General features: G+C 40.3%; 1 protein-coding gene across 2 annotated transcripts in view; it reads left to right on the top strand.

The window, feature by feature from the left end:
* GALNT18 (polypeptide N-acetylgalactosaminyltransferase 18) overlaps positions 1 to 27851 on the top strand; it is a 207513-nt gene that overhangs the window by 122751 nt on the left and 56911 nt on the right. For both annotated transcript variants that reach the window (XM_017726304.1, XM_008644053.2), the window contains exons 5-7: positions 11734 to 11917; positions 12812 to 13009; positions 15796 to 15910. In XM_017726304.1, the coding sequence (XP_017581793.1) occupies positions 11734 to 11917; positions 12812 to 13009; positions 15796 to 15910 (497 nt within the window). The remainder of the gene's footprint in view (positions 1 to 11733; positions 11918 to 12811; positions 13010 to 15795; positions 15911 to 27851) is intronic.

The following is a 27851-nucleotide window of genomic DNA, read 5'->3' as shown; positions in this document are numbered from 1 at the left end:
TGTGTTTCCTCGTGCTTTCTCAGCCAGCCCAGCCAGCTCTGCTTTTGCTGACAAAAAGAGAACTTGAACTGGTAGCCCAGCCTGCTTCTTGTAGTCTGGAGCAGGAGCTGTCCTTCCCTGGAAGTCCCGGCCATCTGCAGAGTAAAGCAGAAGGCTGGAGCAGCCCAGTCACCTGAGCCTCCAGCTGCTCACTTGGGTGTAAATCCAGGAGCAAGTGCTGGAGCTGGTGGGATTCTGTCTTACTCTAGTACAGTGAAAATACACTTTTACTGCTTCTAGTGTAAAAAAAAAAATATTGACACTACTGCCAATTGCTTCTAGGGAGCAGAAAAGGCAAGGTTGGTGTGTGCTCTTGTGTGTGCATGTTTTATGCAGGCAAGGTTTCCACCCTGCTGGGAGGCATACTAATAGCCACATTAACATAGTTTAGTTTGAAAATAACATACTTCTAATTAAGCAGGATTTAACCAAATCTATTCCAGACTGCAATAGGATGCTAATAGCAGTGCTGTTCCTGTGTTGTGAATTGTGAAAAGGTATAATGAATTTTAGTTCAAGTTTACTGCCTGGGTTATTTTTAATATCTAGCCTTTTTTTTTTTTTTATGAAAACATAAGGGTTGCTGCTGCTGTCCCTCACATGTTTCTGATGCAAAAAGGCAGGGCATGAACAGCAGTTGTAATACAAGAGTTAACTTCCAAACCTTTCTTTAAAAATAATGGATCAATTGTGATTAGGTGCCCACAGAGAAATTTTCTATAATAACTGATGAAGGGCTTGGAATAATTTGTTACATGCTGATCTATTTAATCTAAAGATACAAATTCTATGGTATTATGTTCTCTCTAGACTTGCAGTTCAGGATTTTTAGGAAGCAGTGGATGATACAGTAGTATAATAAGCAGTTTTCTTGGAGATCATATGTGCTGGATTTAGAGATTTTATACAGCTACCAAATGGCATGGTCCCAGCACTGTGTTATTCCTAAGGAGTAAGCAAATATGCTGGGAAAGAAGCAAGCCAGAATTTGTTGCTTTAATTTGAAAATGTTCATAGTTGATTCTCCCAAAAAACCCAGTTTTTATCTTTAGAGGGCAACAAATCCTGTGGCTCATATGGTATTCAAACCAAATAATTTCTGATTTGAATGGGGGCTTTACAGGCGTAAAAACTATTTGGATTTTGTCCATTCTTTAGGAAGTTTCAAAAATGAGCAGTTGTAACTTCCAAGTTCTTCAAAATGATGTGAATTAAAAGCCACAACTTATTTAGCACAGTAGCTGCTTCCCAAGTTGTCCCAAGTGAGCTTGGCAGTGTCACTGAGGTGACATTCCTCGAAGGGTTGTAGTGGAAGTGCACTCTGAAGGCAGCGCTTTGCTTGCTTGCTAGGTGATGGGGTAGGTCCTGCTCCTTCTCTTTATGCCAGGTGAGCAGGATTTGATGCTGTGCAAGGTAATAAATTGTGTTTGGTAGAATTTTTCAAGACTGTATGATATAATAAGAGGATATATGAGAGCTGACTTTTTCGAGGGGTGATTTTAACTTGCACTTCCAGTGACATCATGTGTGGTGTTGCATTTGGGACCCAGACATATAAAAGTGTTTTCTGAGAAGTTCTCGTTGACTTCAGTGACTTCACTATTTCACATGTAGAATTTTTACCTGCAAGGGGTATTACCTGATCTACTCTGTATTGCCAGAGATGTATTAACCACTTGAATAACAAACAAAAATTGCTGATATTGGGATGGTTTGCTTTTATTTTTATTCTGAGAAACATCTTGTGTGACTGCAGCTCTGCTGATATAAAAACCAGTCCGTTTTGTGAACTAATCCCATCTGCTGAAAAGAACCCTCCTGCCCAGGCAGGCTGTATTTTTGCCTGGTGGATTGGGTGCTGTGTTGCTGTTGCTGTGTGAATTGCATTCTTCTGTGAGTGGCCTTTGAAAGGAGAAGATAATAGCAGGTCACACAGAACATGATCACAGGTAAAGAAATCAATCTTTCTGGCTTGGAATATGGACAGAACAGTTTGCATCTGATGTGTAGGAATTGTCTGGTATAGTAAGAGTCATTCAGTCAAAATCAAAAGTTACCAAATGTAGCTCTACATTTGGGCAAGGTTAAAGAAAAAGAAAAGGGCACTGTGAAATAGTGTTATTGCTGTCCTGACCCTTGAGGATGCTTTCGTAGTATCATCAGGTTTTGTGCATGTTGGTTTGCTCCCAGGGAAGGGATTCCATGCAACAAATATAAAGTTAGATAATAATTTCTGATATCAAGTAAGATTTTAATAAAAATCAATTTGTCATGCAAGGCCAAGTCTTATTTATTAAAATCAAAACCTGTCTTTTAGTGCTCTCTGTCATTCTTTTAAATAACTATTTAACAGTGAGAGTTACTTCATATTGTTTATTTGGACCTGCTTTGAGTCAAAGATTGGATTGCAGAGGTTCCCTTCCAGCAGGTATTCTATGATTGCTTTCTGTTTCCTCTTCCTTTCATAGTCCTGTTCTCAGCTATTAGAGAGAGGTTTGATCCAGAGAGCAATATTAGCAGCTCTGTTTCATACAGTTCTGACTGAGTATTTGCATATTCCATTTTTAATGCAACCTGTGTGACTAATTTCTTCAGAATCCACTCCAGAAATAAAGTAGCTACACTTGGACTATTGTTTTTTAATTGGCAGGGTTTATTTTTTTTCTTTATGAATCTGCTACCATAATGTGAAGTGCCATGCTGTTTCTTGGAGTCATGATTATTTATCAGGTTTATAGTACAGTGAGCAACTTGCTGCATCTTATGGTTATGAAAGTACAGAGCTTTCTAATGTGCTCTTCTGATTGTATTTTTCTTGATTTATACAATCTGATCTGGCTCTGTTCAGGCATTTAGTTTCTTTTCTGAATAGTGATTTTTCTCTTTCACATACATCCAAGAAATAGATTAGAATTAAATGCTGTATATTAAAAAAAAAAAAAAGTGCCACTTGGATTACTGAAAACAGCTGGGACTAGAATGCATTTCTCAAGCACTTCTTTTAACATTTAAAGGTCATTCTGTAGATGAATCCAGGAACACCAAGGAATGAAATGATGAACTCAGAATTTTGGCTGAGGTTATTCCAGCAATGTGTCATATCACTGTCTCTCTATGCATGTTGTCGGTGCTTGCTAGGCCTCTCGCTTTACGGCCACTTTCTAAAACTATTGTATCCAAATAAACATCAGAAGTGATTCTTGCATCAGATGTGATATTTATATCTGATTACAGCAATAGCGCTTATTCCTGCCCTCATTGTTGTGATCACATTATTATAGCCATGATCCATCCAATAGCTTTTTTTTCCAGCAATCTGCACATCGAGTGGAACCATTAAGTTTATATCATTAGCTCTGTATTTAAAGAGACTTTGAAATTTGAGCACCATTCTAGGATTCTAGGTATTGCCCTGAAGAGATACATGGCAGCCTCTGTCCCTCTGGTGTCTGTGTGGCTGGTGGCAGCACTTGGAAAGTCCCTGTTCCGTGTTTAGCTGTGTTTGCATGTTCCACACGTGCACACCTGACTGGCAATCTAAGAACAGACATTTTGTGCCTTTTTATTAGTCCTGCCTTGCCTCTTAAAGAGCTGAAATGTTCACCTGAGAGCAAGTATGTTTTCTTTTCCACTCTAAATATTAACACTTCCCTTTAGTAAGCTCTGCTCTGTTCTCAGAGATAAGAGTGTGAGTCTCCCATGGTCAGTGGGATGGAAGGGCAGTGTTCAGTTCCTTTGGTGCAATGCATTTCTGTTGACATTTGCAAGATCCCAGATATCAGATGCCTCTTAATCCTGACACAGTGATGTGGAAGAGCCCTTGAATCTGCTCTGAACCAGAGTTCTCGGGGTTCCATATACACCACGGCTCAAAATGCAGAATCACAGCCTTAGGGAAATCATGTGGTGATAATGTGCAGCCCTGGGATTTGGGAGATTCAGGTTCTATTCCTCCCCTTCTGCAGCTTCTGGTGTGACCTTGCAGATTCATCTGGCATCTTAATTTATGTCTCTGTCTTGCAAAGTGTTGGGAGATTGCTGCTAGAATGTGGGCTCAGTGATAGTTATGATGGGATGCACCTTACATGAATTGAGTGCTGTCTTCAAACAATACTTAATAAATAATAGAAGGGAAATAAAAGGGATTTACAGCCCTTATAATAAAGACATTACCCCAAAAGATTAGTAGTAACAAAAAATAACAGCTGTAATATTTCTTTCTTCAGTATCCCCCACCTCCATAACAGAGAGTTGACCTGTCAGAGTTTCCAAAAGATAACTTTTGTAGTTCTTTCCGTATTTTTGGGATTTATTAAGACACAGCAATATTTCTGTGTGGGACTGAATGATGTGTAGTATCCCATTTTCATGGCTGGGATGAGAAATAGACATCATTTAGGAAGAAACAATAATGAACCTGTGTAGTGAACATGTCTGCTAGATGGCTCATGGAAGAGTTGCTGGCACAGATTTCTTCTGCAAAGCCTCGTTTTTGTTGGAAGCTGTTTAACTGCTGTTTTGAAGTGGATTTATTTGCTCTATGATGTCCTTTTGCTGTAGGATTCCCAGGATCTTACACAAGGATTCAGTGAAACGTCCACCTGAGCTCCTTCTGTGCATAGAGAAGATGTTTGTGAAGGAGCTGAGAGTGGATCAAAGCAGCCCCTATCGAATCCCTTGAAAACTTCCCACTCCTCTGTATAAGATTCTCCTGGGCAGTTGAAGGAATGTGTGTGTGTGTAGGGGGTGAGAGGGGAAATGCATTTCTTTTCCTGCCTTTGTTGTGGGACAAGGGTGCTGTTCATGTGCTAGAGTAAAGGAACCCTTGGCTTGTAGACCAAGATATGAGCTGGAATGGGTTGCTGTAGGCAATTTATCTTAATAGACCTGAGGAGGTCTGACAGCAGCTGGGACTTTGGCTTGCTGAATGCAAAGGTTGTGACTGTGAAAGTTCATTACACTCTCTATCTTTACATGTGGATAGCCTGAACTTCTGGGATTAGACTATGCATCTTTGTCAACAATACAAGTTAGGTATGGGAATGGAGGAGAAGGACTCCACTGCTTCTTCTTTTTTTTTTTTTTTTTTTTTTTTTGAGGTCTGTCCAGATCAATTCCTTGCGTCACGTTGGTAATTTCCCCTGGGTGGTTCATCTATTACCAGATAACACGGGGTTATTAAATACAGCACAGCAGGCCCTCCTTATCTGCTTGTGCATTGTTGCCCTCTGTTGCAGACATTCTCTATACACATGTGCATTACAAATGACGTGCCTCTATCTGGTTATAAATATTTTCCATTTGGAATTATCTGCTTCTGCTACAGAGATGAGAGGTGATCACTTGAGCATGAAAGATAAAGGACCAGAGGTAAGAAAAATAAAAATGATGAAGCACTGAGCTGCATACGAAATAAGTGACATAATCCACATATCCTATTAGATAAAGTGCAGCAAAACAGGTTCTCTTCTATGCCTAGCTTCTGCCATGAATTCAGGTTATTACATGAAGTCAGGTTGGTTGCCTACAGAGGGACTGAGGTGGGAGAGAGGAAGGGGTTTGCAGCAAACCTGTTATAACAGGCTTTCTTTATTTGCCAGAAATTAAGTTAGCTATGTTAATACATGTTAAAATTGGAAAAGCAGCTCTTCTTGTTCCTAAGATTTAGAGTCAAAAATAATCAGGTAAGGAGATGGAAAAATCTTGGTTTAAAATTAATTGGCTTGTGCGAATTTTGTCTTTTTGCCAATTGACTGGTCTTTCATGCAGAGGCAAGGTGTACCTGATGAGACAGATGTTCCCAGAGTGGCAGCAGCCCTCGTGGTGAAAGGCTGTTTTGCCTTCCTGCAGGGCAGTGGATCCCATTGTGAACCTGCTGCATTGGGAATTCACGAAGGCTCTGCAGTCCTTCCCAGAAGCAAGCTGACCAATGGTCTCTTGGCTCCAAACCCAGGCATAAGCTCCTGCTGTATTCTTGCAGCTGCTATAATGATTTGTCTTTAAAAGTGTCCTTTATGGTCCAAGAAAATATCCAACACTTTTCATTACCTGGGGACCAGAGTGTGCCTTCTAGGCAGCTCAGTGAACACATAACATAAAATAATGAATTGGTAGGTTTTTATCCCTTTCATATAATGTGTCAATCCACAGTTTCTGGCACAAGGAGGCCAACTGTTAAGTTAAACCCCATTCTGTATTGAAAAGTAATTCTTTCCCTTCACAGCAAAAGAAGCCATGTTTGTGCCAAGGTAGAGGGACATGGCAATTCCTGGGCCTTTGACATGGAAGTAAATATTTCCCTAAAGGTAAAAGCACAAGGTTTGCAGAGATGGCAGTAACATGCAGCATGCATTGCTGGGCTGAAGTCAGCAGGGACTCTTGGGGTTTAGAAAATGTAGAGTGTTATTTTATTTATATATTTGTTATTTTAGCTCTGTTGGCAAACTTACAGTCAAGAAAAAGGTCAGTAAAATGCATCTGTCTCAGCCAAGCATAGTGTGGGGCTTCATAAATGTAACTGTTCTGAGAGATGAGACCTCATTTAAACACTCGGAGTGGGAGTATGTTAAAGCGTGAAAGTTACTGAAAGTGAGCCTTAATTGGCTGTTCTTTAAGCTTCTTCTCCATAACTGAGAGGCAGTAATTTGCTACTTATGACAACACTGTATCAATTACTTTGAAATTTGAAGTCTGTGGACAGACCCACAGCTGCTGTAGGGCACTGGTGTAAGAGGCTAAGGCACCTGACATCACTGAGCATTGAGCCTGGTCACTTCTTGATTTAGGGAGGACAGAGGCTTACAAAAGATAGCCCATGTCATGCAACTGGATCCAAGAGCATGACCTGTAGATGGCTTTCCTTTTGAGAAAGAGGGGTGGCTGAAGCCTTCTGGCTCCTCATGCTCCTTGCCCCCACCCTGTCCTGCTGCTTCTGCTTCCTAAGAAGGCAAAGTTGTGTGAATTCTTTAACACTGCTTTGTCATACTGAGTAGGGGGACTTGATAAACAGAATCTTTGTCAATTTATTAAAAACAAACAAACAACCTCTTGGAAGTGTTTGAACTTAATTATGTTAATATTAAACATAATTATGGCACACTAATTATGTTTTCTACATTTGTGAGGAGAGTTGTGCTGTGCTCTTCAGACATCTGTACCATATAGAGACAGGTGGTAGAGTGCAACATTTCCAAGTGCCATTTTCCCATTCCATATATGGCTGCTCTTTCATTCCAATTGCAGATCCTCATTCAGCTTAGTCAAATTGAGTCCTTATTTGAGAGATTCTGTGCTGAAAGGCAAATGCATCTATCTTTATAAGGCTGTTTGTTTCCATAATTAGACACTGAATCAACAGTGTATTGGAGATGACACATTTGCTTATTCCTTGTCTTCTCCCTATGGTAGCATAAAGCAGTGAAGCACAATAATTATTGAAAAAGACTGTTTATTATTCAGGCAACATATCTTGAAGTGGAGGAAAAAAAAGAACATGGGTTGAAATGATATTGCTGAAGACCATCAGTGCCATAGCAAAGCGTATGAATAGTTCTGGGGGGAGAGTCCCATCATCCAGGCCAGTTGGGCTGGGTGCTCTGAAACTGTCAATACAATTGAACTTGGATTTCTCATGTAAAATTCCGAAAGACATGGAACGCATGGGGAGAAAACTGACTCAACTATTTTCCTAGGGCATTGTAGTGGTTTGGTCTAAAATACTCATTACTATTTACCTTCTGTGAGATAAGAATTAGGAGAAAAGCAAAGCAGGCACCAAACTTGAAAGAATATAAAGAAGTTTATTAACAGACATAAAAGAGGGGGGGAAAAAAAAAAATCATACCACACGTTCAGAACTCTCTTCCTCCCCCCACCTTTCTCCCTTCTCCCACTGACAATGTAAAAAGACAACTCTTGAGATGTTCAGTCTGTTTACCACTTCCATAATAACCTTGTTCAGTCCATTTAGGAAGAGGAGTCTCTCTTGCCCATGCTATGAAAACAGTATCACAACGAGACAGCCGCCTGGGTTGGTTCTCTGCTCGCGTCTGAGTCCCTTCCCCTGACCTGCAGCTTGTCCCACAAGTGCTTTCGAGGGTCCACTCTTGAAGTTTTTTGGGGTACAAATTTAAGGTTGAGCCATTCAGAAACAAAGGTTCTCTTCACCCGTCTCTGGGAGCATTTAATCTCTAAGAACAGAGGCCCTCCTCCTTCCCTGGGAGCAAAGGGTCCTCCTCATCTTCATCTCTAGGACTATCTATGGGAGCATCTCTAGGAACTGAGGTCTTCCCCTTTCCATGTGGAGTAAGAATCCTCATTGCTTCCATCACTCCTTGTTCAAACTTCTCATCAAATTACAGCTGCTTCAGCATCTGCTTATCTCAGCGCAGGTGCTTTTGCTCACAAGTACAAGTTGAACGCTCCACCCCCCCATGCATTCATGAAATTACAACGGGTACTCTGATACATCATAGCTTTACAACAGAATTGCAGCTTTAAGCATCTCCTCTTTCTTCTCCCTCAGGTTTTCAGCTCTTCACAGCACTGAAAGGGTTAATCTCACCCAGGCCTTGCAGCTGGAGTTTTGCTTATCACTGTTGGCCACATGATCTTTGCCAGGCAGTGGTGGGCAGCTTTCGGCTGAATCTTGGCCGCACTGGAGAGGGGGAGCCGGGCTGCTCTGTCTGCTCAGAGCAGGGCTGTGGGGGGTTCCGCAGCTGGAACAGGGCCCATCGGCTCCAGGATGGCTGTGGCCCACAGCCACCTGTCCCAGCACTGGAAACAAGAGAGAGCCCTGCCCAGGGTTTGTCTACTCTTAAATGTGGACCACAGAGGCAGTCACAATTTTAAGTGTCTTAAAAAATTGTCCATATTCAAACTGGCCAGCTGATAGGTTCTGTCAGGTCACAGAGGAAGCTGTAAGCACCCCTTTGCAAGAACATCACTTCCAAGACTATGCTTTGCTAACCCATGACAGGCATCTTTAAAGTTCTTTCTGAAATTGTGACTTTTTAAGCTTCATTAACATGTCTTCTCTGTCCTGTGGCTGAGTGAAAATGATACATTTTTTTCATATATTTTCTTCTGGGAGAATCTGCCCAGTAGGTTTTGTAAGACAAAGGGTGCACATAATGCTCTGCTCAGCACTCCGCCTTTGCAAAGCAAAGCTGATCTGTTTTAAATAACAAAGGCCAGAAAGTGCCTGGCTGCAAAAGTCTCCACAGGAGACATCCTGTGGACATGCCAAAAAAGTAAGTCACTGCTTGTGGGCCAGCATTGAACATTAGGTAAAAAGCAGCAGTTTCCTCCTGAGGTGATCCTGAAGCCCAGGGTATGGTTCCTCCATACTGACTGACCACAGGTAAGCCTCCAAGGTTCCCCTGAGATGCTCTCAGGCCATTCACTTCATTTGCAAAGAGCTGCAGTGTACCCAGAAAATTAGAAGCGTGCACTGCCTAGTAAATGTCACAGCTTTAATGTGCAGCTGAGGTCATGCTGGTGGCAAGCCAAGGTTTGGGTTCTGTTCCATTTCCATCTGTTTCCATACTACACCTAGCTATGAAATAGATTTTGTGTTTACTGAAGCTTCTGAAGTCAGTCCACATTAGGAAAAGTATAAGGCAGGAGTAAGAAAAGGCCACTTACTGAAATGGAGTGATTGAGAGAGCAGTGACTATCAAGGGTACTGATTTTTGAGTCCTTGATTAGAGCCTGCTCTCCTTTCATGCAATTTATCCTCAGTGGTGATGCTGCATTGTTGTGGCAAATAAAGCTTCCTGGTATTGCAAAGCTGGGAGCAGCCACTTACATGGAGAACAAAGCTTTGATCTTCGTGTTTTGCTATTCACCCCTCCACAGTGTTGCATTTTGAGAATAGAGAATGGGTTTGTGTTATTTTTAGATGCATAGAATTACAGTAACATAAATGTCTTCTTTTCAATTTAATGTGCTGTTAGCTAGTGGTTGGTTTGATAGTTCTGTGCTTGCTACAAATTTCTGTGTTTGGGGATGGGCAATAAGAACATGTGGTTTGGCACAAGCATGATAGAAATTAATGTGGGGTTTTTTTTACTTTATAAAGGAGAAAAAGTGTATTGATCAATAAGCAGGAAGTCTAATACAGAAGAGACCAGTGATGTGTAAGTGGCTCATATTGTTTATTGTAGGTGATGCAGTCACAGACAAACAAATTGAATAGATATTGGCAGTGTAATGTTGAAAATTCTGGGGTATATCAAATCAATTCATGAAATATTGCTGCAGTTTAAATACTCCGATAGACATGATCAGCAGACTATTTCTTTTTCATTCTTGTTTTTATGAAAACCTGTAAGTATCAGCAGTTTTCTGTGGTAGTCTCTCATTTCATGCATTGACACAAAGGTACGTGGCATGCACCATCCTGCAAGGCCTGTGGAGCCAGCTGCATCACACCTGGTGGCTATCCAGGAGTCATTACAAACAGGGATGAATTTAAGGAGTCTTTGTACTTGACCAGCTCAGTTCCTCTTTGTCAGTTCGAGAGGACACACCCACCTCCTTTCTATAGAGGAACATTTAATGTGGCTCATAAAGTGTGCTTGCTATTAATTTTCTGTGGCATTAACCATTCTAGTGTGCCTGTTGTCCTGATCTGTTTGAATTGACCAGTTCCCCAAGTGGAAGGCTGATGGTTTGAGAAGCTACCTGGGCTCGATGCAGGATGCTCCAAAAAATCACATGAGAATGTGCCTGAGGGCCTTGTCCAAACACCTGAGCTCAGACAGGCTTGGTGCTCTGACTGCTGCCCTGGGGAACCTGTTCCTCAGGAAGAGTTAAGTGGCTTGCTCAAGTTTTCACAGAAAGGACTAGTCAGCATTGAGCTTTTAATGCAGATTTGATAATGCGTTATAGCCACAGGAGCGTCATTCTGCATCACAGCAAAGGCATTCCTGGATTTGTGGAGAGATTCAGAATAAAGGGAACTTAATGTCACAAAGGGAATTCTGAGACCATAATGTAAATAGAATATAGGAATGCTAATAAAGAACAGTGAACAGTGCTTTCAGTAAATAATGATAGTGAACCCAATATTTCAACTCCACATATCGTATTTTCTCATGCAGTGGTCTTTAAACCAGAGATATAATAGCTGTTGATCTAAGAATTATTCTATTTTAATTAGGAATTATTCTCCTCCAGAGCTTTTACTGGTCTTTGTTCTGAGAGCAAAAGTCACAGAACTTTTTAGTCAAGACAGAAACCAGTTGTCAAAGTTAAGAAAGAAAAATGGAAAGAGGAAAAAATAATTAATTTTCTTCTTACTTCTCTTTTTTTTTTCTTGAAATATTGGTAGAGAAGGTTCATGGAGAATACTTGGGCATATTATTTTTCCAAAAACGTAGGACAGTTGTCTTGTTTGTTGTTACAGTAACATAATATGCTCTTATGTAGCTATGGCACTTTATTTCATGGCTTGTTATTGTTAAACAGTGCCAGAATTCTGATGTCAGTCATGTAGGCTAAATAGTTACATCTGAACTTCTTTGTTGTTGTTGTTTAATTCATGGTCTTCTACTTTTTTCCTTTTAGACTGACTGTAAGAGAATTCTTAGTAGCTGTGTGAAGGCTACTCCTGTTTTGCTGAAAGAACAGATTTTTACATCTCGTTGAGCTGACACTTCTTGTTAACACCTAATTCTTTCCCTTCTGCAGAGGAACTCAAGGAGAAGCTCCAGAAGTATGTTGACGAAGTGAATGCCCACAAGCCTGGTTTCATCAAGGTTGTCCGGCACAGCAAGCAGGAGGGGCTGATCCGGTCTCGGGTCAGCGGGTGGAGAGCAGCCACAGCGCCGGTCGTCGCTCTCTTTGATGCCCACGTGGAATTCAACGTGGGATGGTATGTGCCTCCTTCAGTTTTTCTGACGCAGGGACCTTTTCCAAGCACTGGTGTTATTTTACTGACTGGCATGTCTCTTGCATATAGAGAGTGAGTTAGCATTCAGAGCTTTTTAATGGAGATTCAGACATAATCTGTGTAACATGGTCTAGATCCATTTTTATGGTTTATCTGCTGATCTAATTACAGTGTACTTAAATGATATTTAAAAACTGCACATGAAAAACCTCCTCCACTAGCATAGCCCTTTTCCCATGAGGGCAAATGTGTCTTCTTTTCATTAAAAATACTATGTTTCTTTTATGTTCTGCAGTGTAAACAAAGAGGTGTTATTTTGGCCATTCTGCAAAAGTAAACATAACTAAAAGAATGTATTTTAACTTGTTCAGTCTGGATTTAATATCTCCCTTTCTTCTTAAGTAAAAATGATGGTAAAAAGGCAGGAGCTTCTGTCCCTAGGATAGATCTATTATTAACTCTGATCTTGATGTCCTTGATGATGTTGAGGGCCTGAAGTTATCGTTGCTTGGTAGCAAGGGTATAAATGCTCTATGATATGCAGATACTCATTTCTTCCATCCACCAGCTCAAATCAAGGTTAACAATAAGGCATCCTAGAGAAAATATTGCAGTGTGTTATTTTGGGACAAATCCTGCGTTGTCAAAACTCCATCTCAAAGCAGAGAGGGCTCTGAATGGTTAACAGATTTAGACTTCACTCTTTCTGAAAAATACAGCATAAGCTGCTGTTTATTTGGTGGGTGGACTAAATAAACTTTAAAGGCCCCTTCCAACCCAAACTATTCTATGATTTCCATCAGTGCTATGCTTTTGTTGATGTAATCTTAACACTGTATTTCTTTTTTTTTTTTTTTTTTTTTTTTTACTTTTAAGGGCTGAACCAGTGCTCACCAGGATAAAAGAAAACAGAAAAAGAGTAATTTCTCCATCATTCGATAACATTAAGTATGACAATTTTGAAATAGAGGAGTATCCTCTCTCAGCACAGGGGTTTGACTGGGAGCTGTGGTGCCGATACCTGAACCCTCCTAAGTCCTGGTGGAAGCTGGAGAACACAACTGCTCCAATAAGGTAACGGTGGCCCAAATGAGTGTCACTGGCAATGCTCTCCTAGGTATGGCAGGGGCTGATAGGCTTTACTGACTCTAAAGTACTTAAATGTCCTTGAGCTGTCCTCTTCACCTTTGTCCTTGTCCCCTACACAATCAAGAAAACTCTTGTTTTCAGTAGATCTTTTTAAAGGAAACTCTTGTAGATCTTCTTAAATAGGTTTCCTGCCAAAGTGGAGTGGTAGGCAGGGCTGCTCAGCAGCACTGCTTTCTCCAAATGTCTTGCCTGCTAATTTAGTGCTAACAGGCCAGAAATGGAATTGCCTTTGCAGATACATGATATAAACAGAGATGATCTGACAGCTGTATTCTTTATAATGCTGTCACACAGCTTTACAGCTGTGCTGTGTCCTAGGAGTTAATGTTTGGTCACTGACACTGTGAGCAAAGGGTGTATTGGATCCTTGCTTTGGGACAGTCTGGGTCTCTACCTTCTTATCACGTCTGGAGTGTTGTTAGGCTCGTTCAGAACAATACCTGTGTCTCAGGGAGGGGAGTAGTTGCCTCTGAACCCACTCAGCAGCTCTGCTGAGATTCTAGGCCTTGCTTGTAGATATGCATTGATTCCAAGGAGGCCACTGGTACCTGTGCTCTAGCTCCTTGCAGAAATAGTGTGAACACTGTTGTCACCAGCTGAAAAGCAGAACCTCAAATGGCACTGGCAGCTGTTTTTCATCCCATAGCTCTGTCTTTACGGGCAGGCACTTTTCTCAGGTTCCATCAGCTTAACACACTCTGAACTGCACTGACCCATGAACAGGACCTAGAATTGGAAAGTAGGAGATAAAAATTAACAGGTTTGCCACAGGCAAATGTAAAAAGGGGTGATAATTTCCACATCATTAGAAATAGTTATTGCTCTTAATGAACTCTGTTAACGCTATAAAAACATTTCTGTGAAGACAGGCTGGGAGAGTTGGGGTTGTTCAGCCTGGAGAAGAAAAGGCTCCAGGAGATTTATAGGCGTCTTCCAGTTCCTAAAGGGTGGTTCCAAGAAAGCTGGTAAGGGACAAAGTAGGTAGAGATAGAAAAATGGGAATGGCTTTAAACTGATAGAGGGCAGGATTAGATTAGATATTAGGAAGAAATTCTTTGCTGTGAGTGTGGTGAGGCACTGGAACAGGTTGTCCAGGGTAGTGGTGGATGCACTATCCCTGGAAAACCCTTGGCCAGTCTGGATGGGGCTCTGAACACCCTGATCTATTTGAAGATGTGCCTGCCCATGGCCTGGGTTTGGAATGAGATGATCTTTAAAGCCCCTTCCAGCCCAAGCCATTCTATGATCCTGTGATTAATTATATAGATTAATTATTATGATGACTTTTAAGATTAGAAGTATTTAAACACAGAATAAAGAGCAAATCTACTTTTCCATTTTACCCCCAAACTGTTCTATATGAGGGCCAGGGAGTGAGTGTCCTTTATGAATACTGGATGTTAAGGTTTGTTCCCTACCCCTTTCCCTGGCACATTTTTTTAATTCAGTGCAATATGCTGCATGTGTGTGTTGGATAATTAAAACAAACACACCAAAAAACAAAGCCATGTGTATTGATGGATGGTTTCTATCATGCCTCCATTATGCTTTTAGAATTATAGCAGAGGGAAGTAGGTGCTCTGAGAAATATGCTTAAAAACAACAACAAAAGCAAAAGTACCTTACCATAAGAAGCATAACTTTTGTATTGATTTTAAGTGCTATTTTCCTCATTAATAAATACATCAGAAACAGTCTTTCATTGTTATAAAGTGGGTACTATAGCACTTAGGGGCATTAATATATAGATTTTTGTAGAATTGTACAATTTGTGATTAAGACAGCCTATAATCTGTTTGAAAGCAGATGTGTACACTAGCTGTAGCTTGAGTGTTCTCAATAAAAGTAGGGTGATTTCCCCTGTACTGCTAATTAATATGCTGTCATTACCAGAGTGCCTGATAGCAGAATAGTCATCAGAAAAGACATTTTTATTTCTTGCCATTGTGGATTATAAGGTAGGGGGGAAATGAAAAGGCTAAATGACTCTCTATCCTTCTCTACTGCAGCTCATACAGGTAAAATTGTACCCTCTGTGGCTGAACTCTTACCTTGCTAAAATTGGATCTGTGTAGTAAAAATTGGTTGGTTCAGACCATGACATAAATAGAGCTTACTGATCCAGTAAAGATATGTGACGTGTTTAAATTTGGCTCAGGACAATGGACTAATGTTACACTATGCTGGTACAGGCAGACTTTTCTTGATTCTGTATTAAAAAAACCTTATGTGGATGGTCCTATTCAAGAAATAATCTCTTTTTTTACTTAGAACTTACAGACACAAGTTTTTTAGCTCTAGCCGAACCTGGCTTCTGGCTAAACACACAGAACTGTGCATCAGTGGGTATCATCTGCAATTATCACAGGCAAGAGACTTGAGGACTTAGCAAGGACAGAGACTACACTGGCTGGTGCCTCAGAAACAAAACTGGGGCTCCTGGATCTTGTGCTGTTAGCACTGAAATCCTACCTGCTCTGGTGAATATTTGTGTCCAATAATTTGACTCTATTTTCCTTCAGTGGTGCTTATTTCACTTTAGAGTTAAGCATATTAGAAGGCAAGGCTAAATCAATTTGAGAAATACATCCATAAGGATCTGTTTTGCTGCACCATTTTATCCAGCAATTATAAATATCATACACGTCTGAGTAATAAAATTCTTCATAATTTATCTGCTAATTTTGGTTGCCGCTGGTTTATTCTTCCAGAAGTCCTGCATTGATTGGATGCTTCATAGTAGATAGAGAATACTTCCAAGAGATTGGATTACTGGATGAAGGCATGGAAGTATATGGAGGAGAGAATGTGGAGCTTGGAATCAGGGTAAGGAAAATAATTAGCCAATACTGGTGGCTTACATTTAAAATATAGCTTGCTTCTTATTGCGGGGGGAAAGCAGTCAAAAACATATGGATGATGGCCTGAAAAGAAGATCCACTGCTCTGCAGACATGTAAATAAATTTGAGGAGAGAGGGGGGGGAAGAAAGAGCAAAAGCTCTCTTTACAGAACTTAATCTGGGACAAGGATAGAAGTACAGAATTTAGGATTATTCTTTCACTCAGGTGACAGTGCTAGAATTTTGCAGAGTTGATAGCTAAAACTAAAACTCCCTGCTTTCCAGTAAGGAGGAGAGCTTCTCACAGGTGTGATGGGAAAAGCCTTTCTAGATTACTTGGTTTATTTAAATTAGGAAAATCACTGTGGAGCAAAGTGGAATACAGAGGCATTTATGCTGTTTTCCAGAGGGAAGGGAATTAAGATATTCATAAAGTGCGTAAGTGCACGTATTTTCTTTTTCCTTCATGCACTCTTCACCTGTTTACTATAGTGCAGTATTGTGTGTGGTTTGTGTACTTCTTTCTGTATCTCTTCACAGCTAAATACCTTTCTGAAAATACAGTGCTGTTCTCTTTAAGAATCTCTCAGGTTTTTGATAAGAAAGGAATTCTTAGATAGATAATGGTAATGAAAAATGGTGTGATGTATTATAAAATTAAATTCTGAACCTTGAAACCATGAAACATTAGTGGAAGGTAACATTGTGATTTGTGCATTTTAGTGGCCAGAATAAAAGCAGACTGTTGTACAATAGCAAAAAAAGGAAATTACTGTAAGAATATAGAATTCTCTCCTGAGACTGCAAGATATAACTAAAAATACTCATTTTTACTTCTGGTTTCTTGAAATTCTTTTTCTTCTGCCTGTCAGAGATAGAGAGTTATTTCAGCACGAGTGAAGCACAGACCCCTTTTCAGCTACACTAGAGCACTTTTTTGAGGAAAGGGAGAGAGAAATGCGGGAGTGCTCCCTTTAATAACACCATTCTTCTCACTGTGAGGGCCAGAGAGCTGCCTTCTGTTCCCAAAAACTTATTTTGCAGCTCAGTGTTGCAATGAGTTGAAAATTAACGTCACTTTGATTTTTCTGCTCTTTTTTCAACTGATAAAAACCTGCTGTTTCCTCATGAGTGCGCGGAGCGTTCTCTCGGTTTGCATCATGAGATGTACCCGGTCTGGGGAGCTGATTGTTGATATGTTGATAGACAAGACCAGAGGGACACAAATCTCTGCATAATTGAAACTTAGGAGTAGGCTGAATCACTGGAGTAAGGCCTGACACTGCTCTGATTTCCTTCTGGCTTTTTGTCTGTCTCCAGGGAAGCAGTGCCTGACCTACATAAAATATTTTCATCTGTAACAGATTGTAGTGTGCAAGGTAGCATAATATATGCTGCCTTATCTGCTTTTATGCTGGCTTGGATCTGTGTTCCTGGCTATATGAAAACAAATTATGCAGCTGTAATAAACAGACTTTTTAGCAGTTTATTACCATCTCTTCTCAGAATCCTGAGCATGTCCCAGATCATACAAGGATGAGACTGAGGGGGAGACCTCATTGTGGTCTTCAACATCTTCATGAGGGGAGGTGGAGGGGCAGGCACTGACCTCTTCGCTCTGGGGACCAGTGACAGGACTCAAGGGAATGGCCTGAAGTTGTGTCACAGGAGGTTTGGGTTGGATATCAGGAAAAGGTTTTTCACCCAGAGGGTGGTTGGGCACTGGAACATCTCTAGATTACTTGTGTCACTTTCAACTGTGTGGCCGATGATGAATCACTTAAAGTAGTCATTGTTCTACAAAAACTACATTATAATTACAGTATTAGTGCAATAAATAATGTTTCCATTTTCAAATGCTGCTCTCCAGTCTATAACTACACATTCCTCACTGTACCTTATCTTTCATTGCTGTTTTCCTTTTTTAAGAAGTACCTAGATTTTTCTAGAATTCTACTGTGTGATAAGCGTTATCAGGATAATAGGCAAGCAGACCTCATGTGCCCAAACTGGCCTGCTCGGGAAATCTTACGCATAAGCTTGTAGCAGCAAACATCTCGAGGAACTAGGGAGTTTATTTTTCACTGCAGAAAGAGCAGCAGGTGTTAGGATCATTAGAGCTACCTGTTTATCTTAAACATGGTAAGTAGAACATGGTCCTGTGTCCTTATATTACTGACTCTGTTCCTAAGGATGTAAAACTGCTGCGAGCCAAACTACTGTGAGGAGTTAGACCCTGACAAAATGGAGACTTTTCCCACTATCCTCACCCGGGAGTTATTTTTGTCACCTCATCATCTGCACAAATATCTGGTTATTTGTTTTATATGAGTTGAAAGAAAATCCCCAGTTTTTGGAATCTGTATTTGAAGTATCCATTGTTGGTAAACCATAACAAGCCACAGAAAACAGGACTTTGGAGGATTATTCTCTTGACTCCGAAGAATTTGTTTCACTACTCAGCTCTGTTGGTCTCTGATTTGGAACATTATTTTAACTTCTAAGATTTTTACCTTTGTCTGTGGCTTTGTAAAGCATTTGTAAAATATTAAGCATATATTATTAAATCAATATTAATAGAGATCTGTTGCCTTGACCTAGAAGCTTGACAGATGAGTTCAAAACACGAATGCATTTGATTCTTAGAAGAAACACTTCATTTACTCTTCGAGCAAATGTTTTCTTGCAAAGCTATTTATTTGCCCCATAAGACAAAGCAGGCAGGCTGGTTGATGCAAGACTTGATAGAATCCTCTTTGAGCAGCTCAATCACTTCAACTGGGATTTTTGAAAGATTCATTTACTTTGAAGCAGCATCATATTTGTAAATTCACGTTAGGATGAGTGATGCTTCGTTTTGTTTTATGTTCAATCAATCCCAATTGAATGGACTTAAGTGTGCTTTTAAAGGACCAGATTGCATTTGGAGGGCAAATTGGAATCACAGTCTTATACATGTGACCAAGCAGGAACTGTGTTGTTAACTGCCTTAAAGTGGAAGAAGAATGTGAGTGTGAGGCTGGTGTTTCTCACTGTCATTTGGGCTCTGCTTCTGGGTTGTGCCTGCACAAGCAACACTTGTGGCCGTGGAAGACCCTTCAAATCCATTGCAATCAATTGGATGCAATCAGTCAGATTCAGGATGGTTCAAATCTAGTTTGAAATAGGCTTCTTAAAGACCTCTTCCAATTCCTACTGAAGTCAGCAGAAGATTTTCTATCAAAAGCAAGCCTGTAGCAAAGCAATCCTTTTGTCTTTTAAAGCAGCCTGCATGCTTGATAAAGGTCCCAAATATCTATTACAAGAAATTATTTGTACCACTTTTAGGGATGCCTTAGCAAATATTCAGTGATTTGCCTCAGGTCCCAGACTAAGTCATCATCAGAGTCAAGGGAATGCAAGCCCAGGCTTTGACTTAGAGTAATTCTGTCTGTCACAAAGACTTTGTGCTTGCAGACAAATTTGTGTTCACAAGGATACAATGGTCCTGTTAAGTGGGTAAGAGGAAATTTTATTAGCAAGTAAAAGCTCTTTTAAGGAAAAGGATTGGGTCTTGTTCCCACTAAATGGTATATCAGGACTTCACATCAGCCAAACCAGGAGGAAAATTGCATTTATACTTAGACTGAGTATGGCACACTACTTTCGTACAGTATATTGCTGTAGTGAAATTAATTGCTTCATTTCTTGTTAGTCTGATGGTTTGTCTGCAGACCTTATGTGAATCTGATGCTCTTTCTGTTGGTGGAGAACTCAGGAATGCAGTTAATGAATAGAGATGGAGAAATTAGTCCCTTGAGCAGAAAATAGTCCCAGTGTTCTTTGGGGTATTTTCCATACATTAAGGTCCCTCTGTGGCAGAGCAAGCGGGTGTGAAGTCTATCATGCCTCTCTCTGATGTATTGTTTCTTAAATTCCAGAAGTTACTTCTATTATTTGTTTTGGGGTGCGTTTTGTTTTGTTGTTTGTTTGGGGTTTTTTAATGTGTTTTTGGCTCTTCACTATCTTTTTTTCTTTAACCTCCCCCCACATGTACTTCTGGGATCATGATTTTTCATTGCCAGTTAGTTAAGCCATCCCAATTGTTTTCTCACCTGAGATCTTTCTTATAATATTGCCCTTGCAATAGTGTTCTTTTTGTTAATCACAAGCAAGTGAAGATATTTACCCTTGCCGCAAGATCTCCATGTTTATCTGGAAACATTTTGCTCTTTTTCCTCTTTCCCCAGAAGTTTCCAGCAATTTTACCTGTCAGTGTTCCTAACACAGGCCATAAATTACATGAAACTGTGAATATATTGCATGTAAATAGATGTCTGGTTTTATTAAGGAAAGCCTTTGCACAGTTGTCCTGGGCATGGCTGGGGTGGAGATCATTTTGTTCCTAGTAGCCGGTGCAGTGTTTTGGGTTTAGGATGAGAATAATGTTAAACCACACCAACAGTGTTCAAGCTCGAGTGTAGTTTCACAGCACAGAGGCCACGCTGGGTTACATTGTCTTCTTCTCCATGCCATGCATTCTCACTCTTGCAGCAGCTCACCAGTGCTTTGGCCCTGCCAGCACAGTGGTCAGTCCACACCTGCTGCCTCTGAACACCTCTGCTTCAGTAAACTTTTTTTTTTTTCCTAACGCAGGGTTAATTTTAATGTTAATCAGTTTGTGGTTTACTGTGCTGCCTCACAAACAGTTTTGTTAGGCAGATTGACAGACTGATGCGCCAAGAGGTAGAAATGACTGCAAATGAACAAAGAAAGTGAGGGGATTTTTCACCAAGCTGCTGTGTTGTGGAACTGTTTGCATGCAGAGGGAGCAGGGGGATGTGTCCTGTGTGCCTAGTGTCCCTTTCTGTCCTTGCTGCTGGGTCTCCCTTCATGGCACTCCAGTGAGCAATGTAGATCTTACCTAAATACACCTCAGGAAAATGAATCAGGACCTTCCCTGGTCTTACACTTGCAGTTATCATCACTTGTTGTAGTCTTAAAGCCATGTTTTTAGCTTGTTTTCAGTAAGAAGTCCAGTATCCTTTGCCACTAGGGAATGATTTGCTGTACAGAAACCATCCTTAGTACTTGATCACAAGTGCTGTTCAACAGTATTAGGTTGGTGATGGGCAAAGGCAAAGGGTTGAGAAGTGGGAAAATAGAAATATTTTTACTTGTTACTCTTAGATAACTTTTAACACTGCTTTTTAAGGTAATGGTTTCTCTTTTTTGCATTAAAGCATGAAATAGAAGTTTATTTTGCTTTTATCTATTTTGTGAATTAAGAGGCTATTTCTAAACTGAAGCCTGCAAGAAAAAAAATTGTAAAGATTGACTGAATGTGACTTCTTACAAGATGTGGCCAATGCTTTTCACAGCCCACGCTTCCACCAAGATAAAAACAATTCCTTAGCAGTGCAAGTATGGCATAAGTACTTGCCTAGCACTCTGTGTAACCAGCAGTGTCTTATCAGTGTGCACAGGATTATTCCTAAGGTTAATTTTGTTTTGCAAACTATCTCCCTGTGTTAACAATCTGAATCCCAAGAGGACACAGACTAAAATTCTCTATTTACAAGGTTGTAATTCCAACAGGTTAAAAAAGAAAGGCTTTATCAAGAATAAGGAACTGTCATGCCACCAAATTCTGCCATGACATTACCAGAAATTGGCTTTTTTTGACTTGTTCTGGTTTCAGTCACTCCTGCATTGGAATAAGTGTTTTTCCCCCCGTTTTGCCCATGAATGCCTCAGCAGGTAACCAGCAGCTACAGCATGTGTAATTATACATTACCAGTGAATCATTTTTGTGTTTTTGCTATTTCTGGGGAGAGAACATTTTATTAGCTGCTCCCACAGGAAAGAAAAGTATTACAGCAGCAGCTAACACGTGGCATCACTGTACCCTGCAAGGAAGGACAACGAGGCACTTGGAGATTTCTCACAAACGTTTTTTCACCAACTGTGCCTGTGTGGTTGCACATTACCAACTGGGAAGTAATACAGATATCTTGATGTTTTATGAGAGGAAATTGTTGTTTTATAGTGGTATGGGAAGAAGTAAAACATTTTATGTCAATATACACTTACAAATCAATGGACTCAGGTGAGATGCAAATTAATTAGTGCATTATTAGCCTCATGTTTAATGCCTTCCTGCACTTTCAAGTCATGGCACAGTGTCACTGCCATTGTGCCTTCTGGTGTTACAAGTCTTCACTGCCTAAGATGGGAAGATTCCATATTTGTTGCTTATCTCTAGAATTCAATTTCATTGAGTGTTTTTAGTATCGCAAGACTGATTTAGTAATCTAACAAAGATTAGAGGAAGATCAGTGTGGGAGAGCAAGGAATTGTTGTGGTGGTACAAAAGTGAGTAGGTGACTGAGATGGATTCACCAGGATGGATCAAGCATGTTCAGGTCAGAGGTGTGAAGGCCAGGTACCTTTATGTGTGTGACAGTACCTTGTGTTCTAAGTTAAGCAAGTGAGGCAAAAAGCCTGGCTGAACAAGGAAGCTATGGAGCTGTTGCCTCAGTCTTTAAGAATACTGATAGAACTTGGGCTACACCCTGTGGAAAGGGACCTGGGGATGCTGGTTGTGGCAAGTTGAACATGGGACAACAGTGCCCTGGCAGTCAGGAGGGTCTGTCCTGGGGGCATCAGACACAGCATTGCCAGCTGGGCAAGGGAGGGGATTGTCCCACCCTGCTCAGGGCTGGGGTGACCTCACCTCGAGTGCTAGGGGCAGTTTTGTGTGCCACAATATAAAAAAGAAGCTCTTAGAGAGCATCCAAAGGAGGGCAGCGAAGATGATGAAGGGTCTGGAGTGGAAACCTTGTGAGGAGGGGACTGAGGTCACTTGGTCTGCTCGGCCTGGAGGAGACTGAGGGGAGACCTCATTGCAGTTACAACTTCCTTGTGAGGGGAAGAGGAGGGGCAGGCACTGATCTCTCCTCTCTGGTGACAGTGACAGGACCCAAGGGAATGGCCTGAAGTTGTGATGAGAGGTTTGGGTTGGATATCAGGAAAAGATTCTTCACGCAGGGGTTCATTGGGCACTGGAACAGGCTCCCCAGGGCAGTGGTCACAGCGCCAGCCTGACGGAGCTCAGGAAGTGTTTGGAGAATGCTCTCAGGCACATTTTGTGATTCTCGTGGTGTCCTGTGCAGGGCCAGGAACTGGACTTGGATGATCCTTGTGGGTCACTCCCAACTCAGCATATTCTGTTCTGTGATCAAGCCTTTAGGCACAGTGCAAGATTAACAAGACTGATCAAGCTAAGTATAGCTGTGGTAAGGGAGAGAAAGGTAAAACCATAAAAGATGGCCAGCACAGTACATTGCTCCATGAATACTCAACCAGTGGTGATCCTGTTCTTCAGTCTCCTACTTCTGTGCTTTTTAAGACAAAAAGTGATTTCTTTTACTTCCTGTTCATGACATAAACTTGGCAAAGCAGTGATTGATATGTGGGTTATTAACTGTGACTGGCAATGAGATAGGCATGTTTGGAAGAGAACTGAATGGGAGCCACAAGCCTTCAGTGACCCTTTTCATGTGTTATCTCCGAGTGACACAGGTGGAGAATAGTTCCTGCAGTTGTAAACCAGCAGCACACCCTGTGTAGGTTAACAGTACACTGTAAAAGTTTCACAGCTCACGAAGATACATGCAAAATTAATCCCTGCAGAACAAAACAATTTAAAAAGTACATAATGAAGCAATTATCTAAAAGAGTAAGGAAAGTAATGACAATTTAATTTGGGAAGAATCTTTTCATGTATTAGGTTTTCATTGAGAGTGTTTTATGAAGGCACAATTAATGTAAAATGGGGCCTGTGAGGCAATTAATGATGACTTCAAAAGTTAGGTTTAAGGGATAATTTACATTTTAAAATTAAGAGCAGCTCTAGTTATGTTTAAGTCTTTTATTTTCCTTTTAAAAAGCCTTTTAGATTATGTGTGTGTGTTTTTGTAGATTACTTACAGTTTCACATTAAAATACCACCTTGGTAATGAAAAAAAGCTGATTTTTACATACAAGTAGATAAGTTTACCTGGAAGTATGACGGGCTTGTGTGATGATCAGAAGTATTTAGTGAAGATTATCTGGCTGCAGTGGAGGTATGACGTAAAAAAAGAATGAAATATTTCATCCAGTGAGTATGGTTTCTAGCTCTGCAGTGACAGATACCCAACCAATGTACACAGCAATCCAGAAACTTCCAGGGTGTGATCGAAACTCCACTGACAGCAACTAGAAATACGAACATCGATTTCAGTGATCTTTGTGTCTGACAATTCTCTCTGTCCTTTCTGCAGTCACCTGTCAAGATACCAAAATAAAAATGCAGATTTAAAATTATTGTGGTATTGAATAAAAATAGCTTATTCATACTTGTCTGGAAAACATCAAGCTCATTACTGCTTACCAGTAAACAATTAATGGTAATGACAAGGGTTGACAGGATTCACAGGTAGTTTTTACAATAAATTGTTCCCAAAAATATATTTCAAAGATATTGGTAACTATTAGTTTGTATCCACAGTAGAAATTAATTTACACTGACTGTGTTTTTAACTTCAGGGCATCTTTAATGAGTACTTCTAATTTTGTAATTTGCAGCCTTCACAGAAGCTAGAAATTACTTCAGCTTTTTGAGAAATCACTTAATAATTAAAAGGTTTTTGTTTGCAGTCCAAATGAAATGATGGTATCAAACAAGGTCACATCAGCTCTTGGAGAAACTGCATGATCTGTGTAAATTTAATGAATGCAGTACATGCTAATAAACTGCTCAATGACTTGTAGAGTTTATTTATTAGATTAAGGTTCTATAACATAAAAAGAACACTCAATGATTAAAGAGATAAAAAGAAACTTCTAATGAAGAAGTGTTACATCATTTTATAATGAAATATAAATTAATTATTTGAGAGAGGGATCGGCTTCTGATTGTTTTGATTAAGTATGCAAATTCTAATACATTTAAATGAAATTGGAAAGGGTTTACTAAGGAATGTAGTGAAAGATTTTCCAGATGTGAATGGAATTTGCTTTAAAAAACTTGAAACCAGCTTGGTTTGGGTATTTGTAAGGAAGTGTGAGTGACACACGGCTCTGCGAGTGCTGTAACTGATGCCTGGTGGGAGTGAGTGAGGGGTGACAGGGGTGTCAGGACTTGGCAAATTGCTCTAAGGAATCACTTGGTGTGTTCCTGCTCCTGTTGCTGCCTCACTTGTGCCATCCCCCTGGACTGCCCCATACTCAGGTCCTGTACTCCCCCAGTAGAGGTGGAGTCACAGCTGAGCTGTGGTGCCACCACCTGTGTCCTCTCCGTGGTTTTACATTGCTCTCCTGGCTCTCCCAATGTGGAGAGCCTGTTTTCTGTTTGCTTTGTGGTGCTACTTAAACCTTGATGAACATAAATCCTCACAGATTTAGGGCCACAATTATAACTGTGTGCAAATAAACCTTCCGTAAATTAACAGTATGAAGCGCTCAGAGCTTGGACAAATTGTCCACGTAAGCCGTAGCAACTGAAGATTTAAAAGGGAGTTTCCCCTCCTTTTTTCCCCCCCATCAATAGATTCTCTGTATTCATTTGATGTTTCTGTCATCTCTCCTTTGCTTTGCTCAGTTTAGATCATAGGGTATGCTGGGCTTAGTCTGCGTTGTAAGCGTTCAGCTTTGTAAGCGTTCGCCTTGGCACTGCTGCTGTCCCTTTGGAACTTGAATTTTTTTATGGAATTTTACTACCTTTTGCTAGTGATGAAGGAACAAGGAACCCTTTCAAGAAGAGGAATCACTCTAAGCCCTTCTTGGGGCTATACCAAATATATGAACCTCCTCAGGAAATTCGAGAATAAAGAGCCCTTTCTCAGGCCCTCTTGGAAGGGAGCACTGAAAACGCACTGAAGTGGGCTCAGAGCTCTTTGGAAGGGAAACTCCAGTTGCTGTGTTCTTTTCCTGAAAGACTGTGTTTGCAAAGGATACCAGCAGGACCAGAACCTCAAGAAATTCCTCCAAAGCAAAGCAAACCTTTTTTCTTGCTGAGACTCCAGCAATCATGGAAAGAACTCCCAAAGATACACAGACCCTCACACTTCAAAACTTTCCAAGGCGAAGTCTGAGACCTGTTGGTACAGTTTTGCAATTGATGCTTTTGCAGCATGAAATTTGAATTGTTCTTTATCATGTCACAGTGATGAAAGCATATGTTATTTTTTACAACTGCATATATATATTTAGAGATTTGGCAGGAAATTGAGGTTATTGCTGGCAATTTCCATCTCTTGCCTACCGTAGGTAAAATATCTTCATGTGTAACAAGAAAAGTTGCTGAATTTCCTTTTAACCAGAGTTTAGGAAATTAATCAAATGTCTTCCTTGCAATTTGTAAAAGCAGGTTAGTCATTAAGTATTGCTGATTGCAGCCACAGTATGCTCAGAGATATAACATTTTACTTCAAACCATTCCATGTGGTTGAAAAAAGTCTTTGAAGATCTTTTATCTTTAGATTTCTTGCTAAAGCCATGGGTGATAATTTGGAAAAGCTTCACTGATTTTTAACTTTTGTATGTATTTATAGCCATCACATAAAATAGCAGTGCTGGAAAACTAGAAAGGTGTTATTCAGTGTGGATAAAGCCTGAATAAAGATTGCTAATGACAGCAAAAAATAGCTGCAAAATTCACAGGGGAAATGTGTGAAGCTGCAAGGAGCTAATCCCTCAATTGCTATTCCTTCTTGTCTACAGGAGTCTTATTAGATGAAGAACAGACCACTCTAAAAGGCTTCTCAACTTCCCTATGAATAGAGTCTTTAAGAAAACATATTTCTTAGTATTAAAATATTATTTTAAAAAACCCCTAAAAATTGTATCTGACTGAAAGGTATTGGTTCAGAGGAATTAATTAGTCTTTCCTGTGCACTTCTGATGTGAGATTTATACCATCTCAAGGTCTTTCTCTTGAAAAACTACCCAGCTATCCACAACAGCTCCAACACAATGGTTGGAGCACCAGGGATTAATGTACATGAGTGAAAGACATGGGGGGAGGTAGAAGTGGTCAGATTCAAGAGGACAGTTGGTCTAGAAGGGAAAGAAAATGCAAGAAATACCCATATTTAAAATATAATCAGGGAAGAATTAAACAAAAGCCCTGCTGCTTTTTGTAGCAGTTATTTATGTTTATTGTTTAGTATTCATACATGCAGTTCAGTGTAGTGTTCAATATTCAGTGGATGAATAGCAAAACCCTCCATTCCTTAGCTGGAGATTTTGCATGTTCTGGGGAGCTGGGAATCCAGACTTCAGTGAGATTCCAGGAGAGCTTCATGTCATTTGAAAGTCCCACTTTAATGCCTGCTACCTACATTTTTAAATTTTTTTTTTTTTTTACAACTTACCTCTCCCTAAGTGCAATGAAATGTTTGGATAATAGAGTTTTCTCACTGTACTGCAATCTGCAAAGAACATTTGTGGAAGAGAGAGGGACTATGTCTTGTCCCAGGTGTGACCAGCCGAGCATGTCAGGATTGTGCTTTCTGCCTTTTTAAAGCATCACCTCTGCTTCCACTCTGCAAGGTTTCATAGCCTGCATCTATGCTCCTTGTTGAGTTCTGTAGCTAATTTTTGTGGATTTTAGGAGATCTTTGTTAGGAAATAACAGAATATGGTTTTGAAACTGTTTGATGCAACTCACCAGTTCTGTATTGATAGCTAATTAATTGATAGTAACTAATTAGTCTTTGAAAATAGAACAAAGACTGACAATGTCTGGGAGAAAGGAGTGGTCACTTGGACGTGATTAATGGATGTTTATTCAGGTAGTGGGTAACTGTTATTTGCAAACTCTGTTGAAGACTTGGTGATCTCAGGATGTTTTTTGAAAACATCTCACTTCATTATAAAGTCAAATCAGAGTTTACTGATA

The sequence above is a fragment of the Corvus brachyrhynchos genome, unplaced genomic scaffold (genome assembly GCF_000691975.1).
Source record: "Corvus brachyrhynchos isolate BGI_N302 unplaced genomic scaffold, ASM69197v1 scaffold281, whole genome shotgun sequence".
In the NCBI taxonomy this organism is placed as follows: Eukaryota; Metazoa; Chordata; class Aves; order Passeriformes; family Corvidae; genus Corvus; species Corvus brachyrhynchos.
Note: the sequence above shows the minus strand (reverse complement) of the source record. Positions and strands in the feature narration are given on the sequence as shown.